At 39.8% G+C, this 19,099-nt stretch overlaps 1 protein-coding gene across 1 annotated transcript in view; it reads right to left on the bottom strand.

Moving 5' to 3' along the window:
* The window catches only part of LOC127367641 (raftlin), a 98,211-nt gene that overhangs the window by 9,766 nt on the left and 69,346 nt on the right, over positions 1–19,099 (bottom strand). Inside the window, exons 7-8 of the mRNA XM_051407669.1 lie at positions 12,335–12,453; positions 805–908 (exon numbers count right to left, since the gene is read on the bottom strand). Of these exons, the coding sequence (XP_051263629.1) occupies positions 805–908; positions 12,335–12,453 (223 nt within the window). The remainder of the gene's footprint in view (positions 1–804; positions 909–12,334; positions 12,454–19,099) is intronic.

Genomic DNA, 19,099 nt, shown 5'->3' with positions numbered 1-19,099 from the left:
TATTCACAGAACTTTTAACAAAAGAGGATGTTTCTCCCAAAGGTCAACTTTCTGAAGTAGACTCTTGTTTCAACTGAGTGACAATGTATTTTCGGAATAATCCAGCGAGTTTTAAATGATTTAGGAGCAGTGCTGAAACATAATTAAATACATTTACCCAGGTACTGTACTTACAGTAAGTAAAGGTTTGTACTTTACTTGACGGTTCTTTGTTCATATTGCATGAATTCCATATTTTTTATTCCATTTCAGCTTATTTCTATCTTCTATTTTATTTTCATTCTTTTAAAATTTCCATGTATCATCTTTTGTTTTTTTTTTGTTATCATAAAGCCCTAATTGCTTTGCTAATGAAAAGTGCTATACACATTAACTTGTCTTGCCTTCAGTATTTCCATTTTCTGGTAGTTAATGTTTCTCCTTCCTTCCTTCCTACAAAACTCAGCTCCACCTTGACCAGCTACACCATTAAAATGCTGCTCACATAATACATATGATAATGTAATGCTCAAAAAAAGGCCGTTCTGCCTAATGAGTACTTTTACTTTTGATAATATAGGTGCATTTTTTGCTGATAACACTTCTGTACTTTCAATTAAGTAAAATTTAGAATTTTGTAATAGAGTAATTCTATATTGGGCTATGACTTATTTTTTTTGTTGTAAAGGAGCTGTTTTTAATTGGTAAAAAGTTACACAAAGGCATGGAGTTGCTGCTAATGCAATTCCTGCTTGTTGCCAACAGGGGTCGTTAGAGGTCATTGGTTACTTAATGTCCCTTTAATAGTTAGATGAGGATCATTACCTGTTAGTTTTGATTACGGGAGTTGGCAGAACACAGGTGAGCCTCCATCCATATGTGGCCAGGGACTGAAGCAGGGGAACATAATCTGCCTTCACTTGCAAACCCTGTGGAAAGAACAAGATGTCCATTACAAGCCAAACATCCCTAAACTCGTGCATAATTCCCATCCTTCTCCCCTTAAACACCACGTGCACAGCACAATGAACAGTGTGCATGCATATTATGTAGCAAAGCGCATTTGCTACTGTGATTACAGCTGCAAAGCACCCAGGTATGAGATGCAATCAAGTGCTGTCAGCATCACAGAGAAACTCAAACCTCAGTTAAAACCTTCTCTCTCAGAAACAATGGCTTTAATACAATATGTGTGCTGTCTTAGAGGTTGTTTGTCAAAAGCAATGTACACAGGGAAGAATGAAAATGGAGACATAAATCAAGTGCTACAGAAACTCCCTGGTTGCCAGGAGTCAACGTGGCAACCATCTCTATTCGTGACAAGTGTGTGTCAGCACAGTAAGTCTTTGAGCAAATAGGCTGCTCATGTGAAACTGCTCACTTGTGGTAAACATTTTAATGTTGTTTGTGCTTTTAAAGTACCATCAAATGAGCCATAGTTGCTTTCTCCGAATGGCAGATTTAAATCAAGAGTGGACGAAACACAAAAATGTAAATGCTTATTTCGTCTTGAGGGGAAAAAACGCTTCTCTGTTATTCAAACTGAAATACACACAGATTACCTAATGTACTTTCAGAACACACACACATGCTGTTAGGAAAGGAAGTGTGTGTGGTTTGCCATTCTTGCCATGTTAGACACCTGCCGAAAATGAAAAACCACAACGCGTGTCAATCAGATTGCTAATTTCTACAACAATTTATGCATTTGCACACACGCACACAGACACAGACACACCCACAGCCACAGAGCTGCCAGTTATTAACTGACCTCAAGGAACTGCTCCATATTCTCCAAAAGGAGGCCTAAAGTTATGGACTATGCAAAATAAAAATCATTTGAAGAGTAAAATAAAAGTCTCAGGATTCAGGCCGTTAACTTTTTTACATAAATTCCAGACCGTTACACTCGGGGGTGCAGTATGAGTACTGATATGAGTGAAGAAGGCAGTGAACATGAACGAAGTACACCTCAGAACTTCGCAGAGTCTATTCATAGCGCACTGATCAACTGTATAAGAACAGAGACTTGAGAATACATCACACCTACACATGCCACATTAGCCTTCACTGTACTGTGAAGTGTGAAAGTCTTCTCTAATTAAAGCTGCTCCCTGCAAGGTTTTCACGTGGATGTACTGCTTCTGTCACAGAGAGCCAGATTAACACACATGAGCATGTTGTGTGCAGGTTACTGATGACATTGTCGTTCACATTTTTGAAACAGATACCCTTTGCTACTGTTTTGGAGCTGCCAGCATTGCACTAGTGACAATGTTAGTTACGGTTAAACCTTTATTGTGGTAGCCACGCTGTTAGTTGGCAATATTTTCTGGTTTTCTGCTCTTTAAACACAAATTTCTTCACTGTAAAACATATTTTTTTCCTATATTAATCATATTTTTACAGTATCGATATGCTTGGAAATAACACAAAAAGGGGACAGTTTGATTAAATCAGAGGCTCATGTGATTAATGACACATTTTGGAGGAGGGAGGTGAATTATTGTGGGGTAAACTACTGTCATAGTTACATGTTATCAACTGACATACTAGTAATACTAGAACAGCAACGACAAATACAACTACACAAGCTACTACTATTGGTACAACTCTATCAAAACAATCTCCATTCACAGTGACTACTAATTCATTATAATTCTACATCTAGGCAGCAGTAGTATCATTACAATAACGACCACGACCACTACTACCAGACTATTACAGCAACTAAAGTGGTACTGCAGCATCTACTGCTATCCCTCCAACTGTAACTACTTGTTTTATTGCCGTCACAAGTGTGACTACTACTACAATGCTTTCCTACGACTATTACCTCTCCTCTTGCACAACAGGGTCTAGTGGGTAGTTAGTCATACATAGAGAGAGAATAAAGAGTAAGAGCATTTCTGAGAAAAAGAGAGAGACTGATCAGCATGCAATGCTCATTTTCTGCCATGTGACTTTAAGTCAAAACACTTAAACCCACTCCACCGCACAACGCCTCATTTCTCTTCTACAGATTCTTATTGACCAGGATGACAGGACATGCACAAACAAACCTAAAGCAGTCACATATCAAGTTGTAGGTTGCAAAGAGCTAATCGTTAGAATACAAGACACACCGCTCCAGACATTATTTACACAAGCTTTACTTTCTAAGTTCCTACAGGGAGCGGCACATCAACATTTTTCGGGGGTTTATGTTGGAACCACTCCCAGAAACAGGCTTACTTTTAGAGCTTGCCCGGAAAGTAAATTGAGAAATAATTTTTCTGTAATGGCTTGCTGTTCTTTGGAATAGGTGAGAGTTAATCCAAGCCCCTGAGGTTAACCCCTCTCTTTTCTTCATTTTTTTTTTAGGGCCCCCCCCCCCAAAAAAAACAACAAAAAAAAAAAATGTAAAAAAAAAAAAAAAAAAAAAAACACCCTTTTTTTTTCTTATTATATAATAAAAAAAAAAAAAAGAAGAAAAAAGAAAAAAGAGAGGGAAGGAAAAAAAAAAAAAAAAAGAGGAGAATATGTCAGACACTTTCACTGTCACAGTTTTCCCAGCTGATGACGGTAGCTAAGACAATAACTTCCATGGCAATAACCCACTTCTAATCTTAAAGTTGTTGATGCTAAACCTCCCCTCATTTTCAGAGAAACCGTGGAGATTATCCAGTTTGGGGAACGTGGTCCTAGAACAAAGTTTCTTTTCAGGCCAAGGGCAGAGAGGGGTGTGGCTGCAGGTCAACTTGAAGTTCAAAGGGCACTCTGATAGTCAACTCAACAGAAACACCAGTATATTGTTTTTCTTTAAACCCCCTCTACCGACTCTGCAAGATAGACAAAACAAACCATAATTCTGTTTTTCAGCAGCCCTGAATATAGCTGTAATTTTGCAAACTACTAGGGTCAACAGGTTTGCAGACACAGTCCTGTAATGATGAAGCAAATACCTTTAAAAAAGGGCATTCAGGTACTGTCCCTGATTGGCTCGCTCAGCCTGGAGCGTTGTCACAGCAACAGGAAATTCAGCATCCACTATGTTTTAAAGCACTGCAATAACCTTCTCTAAGTGTGATTGGCCCATTCAAAGGCATTCTGTGATATCTGTTTTCACATTTTACATCAGTTCTTTGTTTAGATAATAAATTGGCTTATTGGGCAGAAGTTATCAATGCCTCTGTGAACACATCTGATTTGTGCTCGAGCTAATATGGTGGTTCAGCTTTATTGTTGGACCCTTGCTGATTAAGAAGCTGGGTGGCTGTTCCAAAACATATCACTGACAAAACAAGCTCACCACAAGGTATATTTAGTAGCTTAGCTTTCAGCAGATGAGTTTTATCCAATTGTATGTAGATGTTCAAATTTACAATAGACTTATTGTCCATATTCACTTTAAAGGTTCATTCCTGATCTTGGAAACAGTAGTTGTTGGTGCATTTCATAGCTTTTCAGGAGCTTTTGATTGTTCCACAGGATTTAAAAATACCATTAGCTGCATAGGGTATTCAACTAGGCCCTCCCCAAGCGCACAAACGCACCATCTAAGGACATTTTCCCTGCCTAAAATTGCATTGCTGAAACAATAGTATCAACAGTAAGACATCCAAAGTGCATCCAAACTTTAGACTTTTATGAGGCATTAGCCCACCTTTGAGTCAAGACTAAACTATGCAGCCTGGTAGCACGTGACAAGGTAGTTTGGAAAACAAAGGATCAGTCAGCCAGGAGTTGTTACTGTGCTGTCGGTGAAAGCTTTTATCGTGTACTTTTGCAGGGAGTATAAAAATATTAGTATTTGATGATTGAAACTGATGATTCAAATGGGGGTTGTGAGACAGGTCATCAGACAAATCATCATCTTAAAAGCAGCAGCCCTAATTATTTTATATGAAAGAAAGAGAGGGCCCTGAGCCAAATTCTGACAGGAGAGCTCAGAGTTTCTTACTCTGTTCATTGCTTTGTTAAATTAGCCTGCCGGCTACAGTTAGCTAAAAAACAGATGTTTTTTTTAGGTTAACTGAGCTGACTCTTTTAACCACAACCTACTTTGGAGAAGAGAGGAACAACAGATGACGACAAGCCAGTTTCTGTCACGTTAACCTCAATTTGGACTCAGATCTGCCTCCTTAAATAGTTCGCTTTAGCTCGTGACTTTCAGCCACACCACACTGGTTCTTCTCTGACATCCCTTCAGCCTGCCTTTTTTGTTTTTATTAGATAATTTGACCTTTTTGGGCCTCAGTTATTTAAATGAAAACATCTAAGACTCTTAGAGGGTAAATGTCTCTCTGGTGGGACTGTTAACAACTCACAGACATCTTTAATGTGACAGGCATCACAAGCCAAAAAGGTTGGTTTAATCCTTGACAATTCAATTGTACAGTATTAAATCTGAAATGTAATGGAGAAGAAATATGAAGTAGCATATATTGGGAATACTCAAGTAGCTCCAGTTTGAAACATTTAGGAGGATCTCTTGGCAGAAGTGGAATATAATATCCATTGGTATGTTTTCATATTCGGTCGGCCACATTGAATGGTATTGTTACTACAGTAGCCCAGAATGGACAAACCAGACGTTTTTATCGCGCAAGTTTCACGGCCGGTGCAACTGCACTGTTAGATGCCACTAAATCCTACACACTGGTCCTTTAACTGCAATATTTGAGAAATAGTTACTTTCTACCACTGTTGCTAGGGCATTCGTGATATAATTTCTACATTTGTATGTGCATGTTATTACTTGTTTCTAATATTTTACTACACCTGATAAACAACTGCACCTTATAAACCAAAACCTCTCCCTCAATCTCGGATCTATCAGCATCATCGTCACGCTGTCTGACAGAACGGGTGCGATCTCTCACTTGCAGGGACAGTGCAAATTACACTCCCTCTATCTAGGTCACCTCTTCTCTCACCTAAGTCAGAAAAGATAGAGACATCATGGACAGGCGTTACATGTTAATGATCACCTCTCTGCAGAACATGCAGGCCACAACATGCACACACCGACACAGAACACATAAGAAATCATACACTGTACGTTATAAATAATGCACCAGGCTTGATGTTAAAAAAAAGCCCTACAAATCTGCATCCTGTGTTCTTTGCATCGACCACTGATTTTAGTGAACCCAGAGGAAGACACTTTGTACCAGGTGCCTTTTGTGTGAAGAGGGAACACACACATGCGATATGTTCATGTGTGTGTGACTACGGTTCCCTTTCCTATGTCTTAAAACTATTTCTTCAAAGATTCCTCTCTGCCATACCGATGCTATGATGTGGGGCCCTAATCCCATTTTTTTTTTTTTTATTTCTCGAGACTGTGAAGTGCTGCTCTTCAAAGGCGGGCATGCAAGTAAATTCTAGGAATGAGTGACAACAATGTCAGTGATGTTAAGCTCCTTTCACTTGCTTTGACTTTGGACTGCCATTTCTTAAATTTGAACTGCACTGATATTACCTTTAAGGTGCCTTTCTGCAGGAGTAGACACTTTCTCTAAACTCTCTCTGCAGTCTTTCTGGTTTGTCTTTTGGTTTATGAGTTGTCAAGATCAAGGAGTGAGCAAGCCTGTGACATCATCCAGCTGCAGTGCTTGAAGTGGCTGAGAGAACATTTTACTTACTGACAATCATGCTTGGATATTCATAGTTCTCAGTATATCAAAAACTATGCACAGACAGTATATGCTCAAAAAACTGTAAATCTTTAGGAAAACAAACACACACAGCTCTATTATATCTGCCTTTAGATCATCTATCTATCTGAAGCCAGAGAGAAAAAAAGTTATTTAGCTTTAAATCATTTTACAAACACCAAACTCATGAAACAACAGTTATTTCTTATGTTCTAGACACTTTAATAATGCCCTTAAAAAACTTTTCTTGTGGTAACCAGGGAGCAATCTGTCTTGCTTTCTGCTCTTACCATTTTTCTAAGTTATGTATCTGGTAACCACTGCACAGAAGTAATCATTTTCTTGTGAATTTGTTACTGTGATTATGTACAAGATCCTAGCTGCATCTCTGCTGCACCTAATTAGAGTAACAAACGCCCATGCCAGTATTATTGCTCTGGTAAGGAATATTTTAAAGGGTCAGTAAGAGAAAAAAATTAAAAAAAGCATTTTCTCATTTACCACCAGTGGTATGTGGCCTTGCAGGATAATTTCAGTTTTATGTGCGGAGGTTTGGGGATATGGAGATTCGTGCTGACAGCCTGAAATGAAGGTGAATGGACTTTTGTTTGTGCTGCTCAAATTCCACTCCACTTCTTTGTATTGGGGTGATGGCATTTACACACATTGCACATTAAACTAAGATTATGTGCATGGCTGGACAGCACTAGGGGTAAGTGTGAAAAGATACTCTTTTGGGATTTGGGTAAGTTGACTCTTTAAGGATTGATTGTTTACAGAATCAAACACAGTAGATGTACAATGTTTTTTGACCTCTTTATCTCTGGTTTTCCCTCTTAAAGGGGCATTTCACCAAGATTATATGTCAAAATCAGTTTAGTTGTCTTTAGTTATAATCTAGATGTAGGAACTAATACACAGTCTGTAAAAAATGTTCCTCTGAGAAAACTTGAGTAATCTAGGTTTAATCAGTCTCAATCAGTCTTTAATAGAGCTCCATTACAAAACTACACGGCATGAAATACATGGGCGTTTATGATGTAGGTAGGATCTAAGAAAAGACACAGTTGTATCAAGAGAAATGAAGAATTTGAAGCTTGACCAATACAAGGGACTTTAAGTCAGAATATCTAACATGAATCTGTCTCTCACAACTCCCAGAAGAAAGTAGTTTTGGCCTGTCTGCCTTTTCTGTCAGAGCTTCCCCGGACTGGAACAATTTACTGCAACACATAAGAAACTGTGCCAACAACCATTCCTTTTCCACAACATTAAGAGCCTGGTTTATTAGAAATCAAACTTGTTAACACAAGAACAGTGATTGTTTTTGTATTGCTTGTCTTGTCATTACAGTCCAAAAGCTGCTCCTGCTTATTACAGTCTGTACATAATATCCACACTTCACCAGGCCTAACATTGTGCTGTCATGCTATTTGTTGATTGCTGTCATGATACTGTTGGTAATGTGTGTCATAAGTGCTGTCTCTCTTGTCTGTGTAATTCAGGCTCTGTTTGTATCTGTTTTTATTGTTGACTGTATTGTCCAATACTTTCAACTATTAGAGATGAAAATTGACCTTTCTGGCTAGATATAGTATATGGATGTGCAATACTAAATCTCTGGAGTGCCCATTTAAAAGCGTAGTTCACCAACGTTTCACTGCTGACTCAAAAAAAGTTTAAGAAATAATGCAGCAAAACCAGAGATATCCTTATTTTTATTCCACACATTCTTTCCCATTAAATCCTTGAATCCTTTGAATCCTTCCTTGTTCCAAATTCTATATGGTAAACTTATACGACATTAAGTGAAATATTCAGACCAGAGATGTGATGTTTTTTAGGGCTGCACCATTAGATGAAATGAAAATATGATCTGCACAATCTAATAAACATTTCCCCACTAACAGGACATGCTAGATATATTTGTAAAATCTTTGTATTATCTTGAGAATTTAGAATACAGCTTGTTGCACAACATACATAATGGGCCTTCTGCTGGGCCTGGCAGACTTAAAGTGGATAATGGTGCTCTAAACAACATTTCAGGAAGGTATGAAAGCGAGGATGAGAGGCTTCTAAGAAACATCAGACTCCTCATAGACGTTAGCTGTGCTAAGGTGAATATCAGTTCATCTTTTAATAAAACACACATACATGGATGTTTATGTGACTCCGGGGCTCCTTCCCTGTTTTATCTGGATACAGAAAGACTGAAACACAACACCCTCCTGCTAATGCACTTTGTCTCTCCTGATAAATAAATTCTACTGCAGCAGCTCATGGCGGGCAAACATATTAAGACCAACCCTAGCTGAGGTTTAAAGGAGACCATGTTTTGTTTAGTTATTGCTCCTGTGAAACTCAGTGATAGCAAAGAGGGCTTTCAGTACATTAGTTCCAAGGCAGCTCCTGTATTGATTTTCCCAAAGGAAAATGCGAAGCTGGTCCTAATTGGAGTTTCATAGCAGAGACCCTTGATGAGTTATTCATTTGGAGCACTTCATCACCATCCATATGGTTCCTATTCAGGTCATTTTGCTAAGGGAAAAAAAACTGTTCAGGCAACTGCTGCATCTTCAAACGTATTTAGGACATCTGCCCAAAATCTGTGTTGTTTTGCTTTTTGTGAAAAAGCTACAAGAAATGTCTGGATGAGCTCTTTAGCACTGATGGCATTTTTATGCAGAATATACGCAGGCATCTAAATGCTGAGCACCGTATATGTATATTGTTTTGGTTCTGTTTTCCTCCAGGCTGTGTTCTGCTGTCATTTAGTTTCCATAGCACTTGCATCTTAGTTTGTCGGTTTGACATTTATTTTTGTTACTTGTTTTTCTTCTTTGATTTTTATCTATGATTTGTTTTGAAGTCAGAATCTGATGACCCATTTGTTTTTGTTTGTCTCAAATGCAACAATTTTTTTAACCATTACCTTTACCAGTATTCTATCACAGTACAACTAAAGTAAAATAAACTCATTTAGCTTATTTGGTAACATACTATTGGTAATAAATGACCCAATAAATTGAATGTATTCTTGTAATTTTGTATGGTAAACGTGTCATTGTCACATCAAGGGGGGTTATGGGTATTTTTATCCAAAGTTTATACTTATTTTAACTCTATTATGAAGCTATTAATAATGGTTGAAATTATGTTTTAGTATAGACTGGGGTGTATGTAGTCTTTGTTCACCAGTGTTGGGCAAGATGTTTAATCAGTTACACATTAAATGTTACTCACTGAAAAAGAGAGTTAAATTCTGCAGCCCATCACCACTCTGCTGCTTTGCGAACACCTGTAGATCAGCACTTTTCACATGCAAATCGTCTGATTAGTTGTAACTCATTTATAAATGGAACAATTAAAAACACTTTTTTTTCTCCCTCCACTGATGAACAGACACCATCCCTGAGATGATACACTCCCACTTGACGACAATATAAATGATTGCTTAAATGAAACAGCTTGTTTTCCTCTTCTTCTCTGAGCTTCATACATCCAACCACCTGTCAGACTTTTGGATAAATAAAACTGTAAAGCATTAGAGGGGGGGAAAGAAGATGACGTATATAAAGAAGAAGAAAAAAACTCCACTCGCAATCAATATTCTGCCTTATTTTTCATTGTAATTATCTCTGCACTGAAACAATAATGAGCTGTGAGGATACTTTGCATACCAATTTTAGGCAGTTATCACAATGAATAGGGATGATGTGAGGCCCTGATCGCTCTTTGTGAAAGAGTGCGTTGTCAATCTGATTTGGCATGGCGCAGATTGCTCGGGTGAAACAGTTTTTGATAAAGTCCCAGTGGAAGAGTTGATTGGATCTCCTGGAACACTGGGTGTCGGTTCGGCGTCGCTCACTGTTGATGTTTCTGAGGAAGCCTTGAAATCCATTAAGCTGTAACAGTATTACCATTCATCTCAGAGGAGGGGAGGCTCTCCTGCTGCAGCCAGACGACTACAGGAGTCTTTTTTATTGGCACATGTGGCCATCAGCACTGAGCTGGACAATCACAGAGCCACATTTCGGGGACAAAAGTCTCCTTTCACACTTGGACAGCCATGGGCCGCAAAAAAGTCTAAATTCAATTACAGAGATAGCATCGGCAAACACGTACAGACACACAAAACCAAACTCATCCACACACACTTAGAGACCACAAACACATGCACATACGGCTGCATGCACAAACATGTATACACACAGACACACACACACACACACATACACACATACATACATACAGATGAAAGGCAACAAAATGGCCACAAACCCTTCAACTCTTGACAGAAATCAATTTCCAACTTGGAACTTGTGCTGAGGAGAGACACTAATCGGCGGGCAGATAAGGGCTTGTTTGCTCCTGATAAGACAAGCGACTGCGACACATGTCCCATAAATTGAGATTTGCCAGATTTGCCTTTGGGGTTGTTGGGGAAAAGATAGGCTGTAGAATGAGGAGGGGTTGGAAGGGCACAGTATCCGACAGTCGACTGATTTCAATGCCAGAGGACCATAGTCCTAAAGAAGATTTGTGCTCTAAATAGAGCTTGGCAATGTGGGTTAAATATATTTTTGAATACCATAATATTAATAATACTTGATTGATTGGTGACAAACTAAAAAAAAATTTACAGTCAGGTGTTGGGCTGCTACAAGCCTTCAACACAGCTCCAATGGCCCTTGGCATAGATTCCAAGTCTCTGAACCTCTCCTGGAGGGATAAACACTATTCTAGATATTCCCTTATTTGGTACTGTGATGATGGTGGTAGAGAGAGACAGAGCTATCTAATATGTAATTTCTCCCAGTCATGTTCATTTGGGCAGAGATGTGGTGTCTTTGAAGGCCATAGCTTATGAGTCACATCCTTTTCTTACTCACCAAACTATTCAGTGAGCCTGTACCATGTATGAAAACATCTGCAATACTTATGCTTATCCACTCATTTATTCAGGTTTTATGTTTAATTAGCAATAGATGTATCACAATATAGCAAAGGTTTGGAAAATCACATGTAAAGTAATCGTACTGAACACCAGACTCTGGTGTTCTAAGGTGCTGCTCACCTATTCACTATTCCAGCCGTGGTTATTTTGCCTCTCTCATCCATTAAGGGAACTCTACTTCCTGCAATGGCACCGAATGCTGGCAGTGGACGTAAGTCACAAGGTGTAAAATTGTCTTGTATGAATGTTTCCTGAATAAATCAATTGCTTGGATACTAAGCTGTTTTAATTACAAATAGCTTGGAATTTGTACAGCAGAAATTTAAAAAAACTATTTCATTTGAAGTTGAGAAACGAATATTGATTATTGCCCAGTCCTAGCTTTAAATACGCCTCTGTGTGCCTTTTTTCAAGACATAAATTATGTTAAGTAAAAGTGTCCTTGAAGCAAGGGCATGTATGTATTATTAAATAATTATGCAACTTTTTAGAAAAGAGCTTTGACCAGTGACACAGAACACAAAACCTGGGAAACTGTGAGAAAAAGAAAAGTCTCAGGACACCCTCATAGCTCACCTGATATAGCTGACGCCCCATGTACCCAGGCTGAGTTCCCGCTGCAGCGGCCATGGGTTCCATTTCACCTGTGGCACTTTTACTGTGTGTTCCTCCCTTTCCTGTCACTATTGATTTAAGGCAAAAGCCCCCCCGAAAAAAAAATATATTAAAGGAAAAGTTAAATCTCTCAACTTACATCAATGACGCTCCACTGCTCCACTACGATGGCGTCATATGTCGGGGTGGATACGTTCGGCTCGCTCTCGCTCCCTTCCTGGAAGATGAAGACACTTTCCACCGACTTAGGCAGCATATCTGAAGAGGAGAAAGGAAAAAAAATCCAGCCGTGAAAAGCGTATTTACTGGATGGAGCGTGTCTGTCTTGTCTCTGCTGCCGCTGCTTTAGGCCCTCCAGGCCAGAGGAAATGGAATGATATCACTCAGCCACATTCACACACAACCCTTTATTACATAGCCAGTGGTGTGGGCCATTTGTATGAGCAATGTGCACTTATACATTATGCAGGGAGACAGTGTAAAAGAAAGGAGCAGGTATTCCCCTTCTGGGATGTTAAAAAAGAAGAGAAGACATTATGCGCTACATCAGTGGTTTTCAGAGAGCCCAGAGCCCTGCTGGTTTTCATGCTAGACGGCTAAACAGAGGCTAATTACAGCTGGGAAGCAAGGTGAATGCAATAGCTGATAGGATTCAGAGGATCAGGACTGAGAACCACCCCTTTAGAAAGGATGGACAGATTTTAGTGATGGCAAAATGTAGCCACTGATTTAATGAAGTCAGTCCATAAGGCATTAAAGCATAAATCCTTTTGCTAAGCCTGCATAATTCACCTTAAAAAGAGTTGAATTAAGTGAGCCACATAAAGACACTGACGTTGATGCTTTAGGCCACTAGTGAGATTGTGTGCTGCTGACCAAATAGATTTTCTAAGCCTCTCTTCTGTTGGAGGCTAACAATCACAGGATTGGCATCCGAGACAGAAACACCACTCCGGCTCCCGTGAGCCGGGACCCCTCTCCACCCAACGTCTCTTGTTATTCATTTGATGCACATGCACATTACATGCAGACACACACACAAACACACACACACACACACACACACACACACACACACACACACACACACACACACACACACACACACACACACACACACACAAACACACACACACACACATATACACACGCACGCACAGACACAGACACAATACACGCCCCATGGTCCAGTCTTCCCGGCTGGCCTGAGTGCTTTCTCATTACTCCCACACCATTTACACACTAATACAGTTTGCCGGGGCCCAGGCACCAATACGAGACACTCCACATTTCATTACTGGGCCCTAATAATAGGGGGATGAGAGGCGGCTGGAGAGCCCGTGGAGAGAGGGAGGGAGAGGAAGATAGAAAGAGAAGGAGGGAGTATGCAAGACAGAGGGAGAGATAGCATGAAGGGATGACAGGCTCTTTTATTTCCCCCTCCCTGAAAACCCATTTAGGACCCATGCACGCTCAATTGAAGACATCTCTCAGACATCTACTGGCTCTCTCAAATACAGACATTGCCGTTGTTCACCCCATCCATCCATTCGTGCTTTCTCTTCCTCAGCTCCCTCCTTCTCCCCCTTCCTCCCCCAGTCCAACGTTTCCCTATCTCATTCAGCGGGCCTTGGCATACAATTGGAAAGAAGGCTTTTTGGAAAATGTGTGGCACCGAGGCCCACCATCGGTTCCCTGCCAGCATGACAGGGATCACTCAGGTGAGATCGACACAGGGTTTCTGTCTCGTTGCTCTAGAGGGAGCAGCCTGTCTCTGGTGATAATGCAAACAGAGGCTGAGCATAGGAGAGAGGAAGAGGGAGAACGAGGGAAGTGGATGAGAAGGAGTTGGTTGCTGGGGGCGTTGAGTCCATCAGGGGAATGCACCGGTTGCGTGCACGAATAAACATTATCTTGCGCCTGTTGACTGAGAGCTGAGCTGAGCAGCCGGCGGGCCGACTGAGAATAAGTTGTTTACACTTGCAAAAACCACTGTGCGCCCTCAGTAAAATTGTTCTCCATCCCCCCGTGACTCACATACTCAAGGTCGCAGGGCGAGGCATGCAAATACAGTCACACTTAAAATAGGGAGTGACAGCATTGGGACTGAGAGACACAGAAGCAAATGGAGGGCGAGATTCAGATAGCTTGAGAGGCAGGGTGACGACTAGTGACACCCGGTGACACGCAGCAGCTGAAATCAGCACCCACATGACACAGGATCAACAACAGGCACCCGTGCGTGCGTAGACAGTGCTGACACAAAAGAGACTGAAACTTAAAGTCCTTTGAGTTTGTAGTAGTTTTTGGTGTGTGGGTGTTTGAATGTAGACGTGAGGTCTCTGGCTGCACATATCAAATCAGTTTGGAAGCTGTTTGTTCCTAATATTCATGGACATGTTTGCAAACCTGCTGTTGTACATTGATTTCTAGCACACAGTGTTTTGAACAAGCAAACAGCAGACACAGGAAGTTGTTCCCATGAAGCCATGTGCAACTGTGCATCACCTACTGCTACAAAGTCAGCCTGGCTCCAGAACACTTTTTCTCTAGGGCTGCAACTAATAGTTATTTTCATAATCAATTAACTAATATTTTCTCGGTTAATAATTTAGTCTACAAAAATTTGAAAATAGAAAACTTCTCATGATGTTCTGTCAAGAAATTGACCCATCTGATAAGCTAGAACCATTAAATGCATGGATCCTTTACTTGAAAAATGACTTAAATGATTAATTCATTATCAAAACAGTAGCTTTATTATATAGCTATATTTTTTTTTCTTCTGCAGACTGACTAATGGTTGCAGCTCTACTTCCAACTAACATTTAAAGTTTCAAACTATTCAGTTCTGTTTCAAGTAGCTAAAACACTGGTATGGTCCTTTAAATAACTATTAAGAGCATTAGCTTGTGTCACAATACAGTAACAAAGACACATTTTTGACTGGAAAAAAGGAAGGGCATGAATTTATTGCCACACTAAAAGTTGAACTGATGTCTCACAGCGTGTTTTAAAGATGTCTGTGTAAAGATGTAGGTGGTCAGTGAACAGGCAGGTCCAACCAAACTGTGTGCCAAAACTATGAGCAGAAATCAGGACAGTTTGCAGACTCAGATGTCCAACAGACAGCTGGAGTGAGTAGCAGAGGTGATTCTTTCTCTGTCCTGAAATGCCCTCAAGCTCTTCTAAGCCTCCGTAGTGTTGTTAAAGCGGCATTATTTTTCGTGTTTTATTTTGGCAATCTGTCTACCGTTATGTTCTCTTAGCCCTGAGGACCGACTGGAAGAAAATATGTTTTGAGTGTCAAACATTTAGTGTATTTAGCAATATATTGGAGAAAGAAGCAATTGTTTGGAGCTTGTTGAGCATATGGATTAACAGTGGAGAAGTATATTATGCTGCAGGTGTAGTTTGAAAGGTCTCCATGGACATTTTTAGGTTTTTTGGTGTGTTCACCATTGCAATTTACTGTAACAGCTTGCAGTGGGTTACAACGGAGTGCTTAACAGGCAGATATTCAGTGGCGTTTTCATGCAATGTAAAACTGTACTGAATCATTAAGTTAGAACTGTGAACTAGATGTTTATCGGGATTATGATTTATATATCTAGTTAAATACACTTTTACTATAATTTAATCTAGTGGAATTACATATGTGTTTTTCTGCTTGCACAGATCAGTATATACTGTATGTGTTCAAGTCCAGCAGACCACTGACGAGCCGGAAGGTGACCCTGCCCCAGGTCATGTCTGCTGACATGATTTAAACATGTGTGCCAGGCACTGCCTCAGAGAGCTGGAGACAGGCTGCTGACAGCTTATCTATATTTCAAACAGGACGAGTGGACATCCAGAAAGAGGGACAGAGAGAGAAAGAGAGAAAGAGACGAGGGTGTGTGGATTGGATGTGGCTCTTCCCTGCGGAGCCAAAGGTTTGGCAGCTGGCAGGCTGGTACCTGTGGGTTACCGGGCAGACTTTAGCTGGTAGAAAAGGAACAGAGGATGGACAGCATGATGATTGGATATCAGGGGTTGTTTGCAAATGTATAGTGCTTTTGTTTTGGCCTGAATACAGACGATATAGTAAAACTACAAGTGCGACAGTAGCTCTGCTTTATTAATTCACACATTTCCAAAATGTGAATTTTAAATCTTTACTACAATTCATTAATTTCCATTTTCCACTAAGTTACAGCTGATATGTTCTCACACTGCATGAGCCCATCCATGTGCGCAGGCCAGAGTGAACCACGGGGTGTGCTTTGATGCATTCAATGGGCTTTAGCACTTTGGTTAACACAGAAATATTGAGGAAGAGAAATTTGCTTTCTCACAGCTGGGATTTATCCTGCATCCAATGTGGGAATTATACAGTTATACATTTTTAACATGAGAAAATTTCAAGATAAATATATTAATTAAAGCTAGTATGGGAGAAATCCTCTCCAAAAGTCTTTCATGTAAAACATGTTAAATAGTTAATGAACTGCATATCTAACACACACTAATGGCAGTGAGCTAACACGGTGCTGGCCTGACCATGAGTAGCTAGTTCAACCATTGAGAGCAATTTGGAGTTCTGTGACTTTCTCGCTTTGACATGTGGACATGAAGAGCCATGGATCAAACTGCATGGGTCACAGAACGCCCTCAGAAATATGGCCTCTGTGTTATTTGTGGATAATCTCTAATGTTGTCACACCCTTGGTTGAACTTTTGCCCACAGTGATGTATAACAAAGGGATTATCCCAGTGCTCATGAGAATCTCAACAAATAAATGTCACCTTTTTCACTTTTTGTTTTTACAGTTAAGTTAAGGTATTCTGCTGAAATTCATTTGAGCCCCTTGACTGTGAACATGATCTATTTTTCTGTTTTAACAAGTTTGTGTGACTGTTTAGCCGACCTAAATCACGGTGATTCCTGCAGCTGATTTGGCTTGCGTTTCACTTTAAATAAAATAAGCTTTGAGAGGTTTCGACCACCTGAGTGCATCTGTTGTATAGTCATATGCCCAAAATCACTGAACAGAGAAGGCAAACCAACTAACTAACTGCATTAAGTGAACACAGCAGTAAAACACTCCTGTCTTGTGACTACCACTCAGAGGTGGAAAGTACACATGCTGTGCTGTCAAAACCTATATACACATAACGGCAACCACGTAGAAAATACACGTGTGCATGCAGTTTATGTGCAAAACTATGCACACACATGCACAAACACGGCAGTTCCAATTCCACCTCTCGTCAACTTTTGTCTCAGAGAAACGCTTGCACATCATTTCCCTTCCCTGAATTTCTTTTCACAGTAAAGAAAAAAAGAAAACCTTATTGGAATTTCATATTCCCCGAATCTCTCTTCCTTTCTCCCTCTGTCTCTTCCACCATTGGCTTTGCCCAAATTTAGAAACCAGTGAGGGCTGACTGTCATGCATATGAATAGCTCAATGTCTCACAACCGAGCTACAAATCCTCATTGTGGCTCTGGAGATAGCTTAAGCTATACAAGTAACAAAGCCAAACTCCCCGTCAACACCATTACTGTCAGTTCTTCAGTAAACAAACTCAACCCCACATCCTACTCCTGAATCCAGGGAGGTAGTGTGAACTCATATGTATTTTGTGTGTATGTATGTGAGTGTAAATGGGTGTATGTGCGTGTCTTTGTAGGTATATGTGGATGCATATAGTCCTATTTATGTTAGCAGACAGTGCCACAGTTTGTATGAATCTTTAATGTGTGTCTTATGACAGTGGGGCCTGCGTGCAGCCTAGGACCTGTAAATTCAATTCAATATATAGTAATATTCTATTCTGTGGCTCAGGCAAGGTCCCCACTCGCTGCAAACAGTGCTGCCACACCAGACAGGACTTTCACTGTCACACACACACAAATATACAAATACACGTGCATATGCAAACAATGTGCCCTAATGCTTTCTCATCCAGCTTCACCATGGAAACCCATCTTTAGAAGAAGCATGGGGACACGGTGTGTTTTTGTGTGTTTTTGTGTGCAAGTGTGTGTCCCTCTGGACCATGACAAACAACCGACTGTCAGAGACAATAGAAAGGTAGAACAGTAATTAGGAAAAGGCCAGAGTTGCAGAGAGATTGCAGGAACATGAACAGTGATGCAGACAATCTATGATCTTTAGGTCAACAATCAATATAAACAACAAACTGTTTTCAGAGTAACATATTTTCTCAAGAAGATCTAATTGTCATGTAACTTAATGCAAGTGCAATAAATAAAAATGTATTTTAGGTTCAAAAAGTCTTTAAAAGATTTCAAAGGGTAAATAAATCCTATAACTGTAATTGCGCTAATTAAGGATTTAACTTTGTATAAATGTATGAATATAAGCAGGTTGAGAGCATACATATCAGTGAAATAAAATCATACATTAGTAAACAATAAAACAATTAAACAACAAAGTAAACAATTAAAGACAATAAGCCACTTTATATGAAGGTCATATAGACATATCATAATGCTGATACACCAATATTGTCCATTACCCCTTCACCCCTCCATGACTAAGGTATGCAGCGCCTTGAGTGCTTTCGAGTTGATTATAAATTATGTTTTTAGGCATCAGAAGGTTAGGGCTGCATGGATGATTAATTTCAATCAGTTAATGAATTGTGGGCTTTGCATAACAATTATGAATGATTGTTAATGTACGGTTTACTTTTAGTGGTTACTATTAACTTACAGCACAAGAGTATTGGCACTGAAATATATCCATATTGGGTGAATGAATTATGGAAATCTGTTGTATTTTCAAAGATGCCAAATTGGATTTAATAATCTGTTTCAGATTACATAGCATTACAACTGTTTTGCAGGATTTTAATCTGAGTGTCTGGTTCAAACAAGGACCAGCATCCTCTC

This window comes from Dicentrarchus labrax, unplaced genomic scaffold, assembly GCF_905237075.1.
Source record: "Dicentrarchus labrax unplaced genomic scaffold, dlabrax2021, whole genome shotgun sequence".
Taxonomy (NCBI): domain Eukaryota; kingdom Metazoa; phylum Chordata; class Actinopteri; family Moronidae; genus Dicentrarchus; species Dicentrarchus labrax.
The sequence above is the reverse complement of the archived record's forward strand: the minus strand, read 5'-3'. Positions and strand labels throughout refer to the sequence as shown.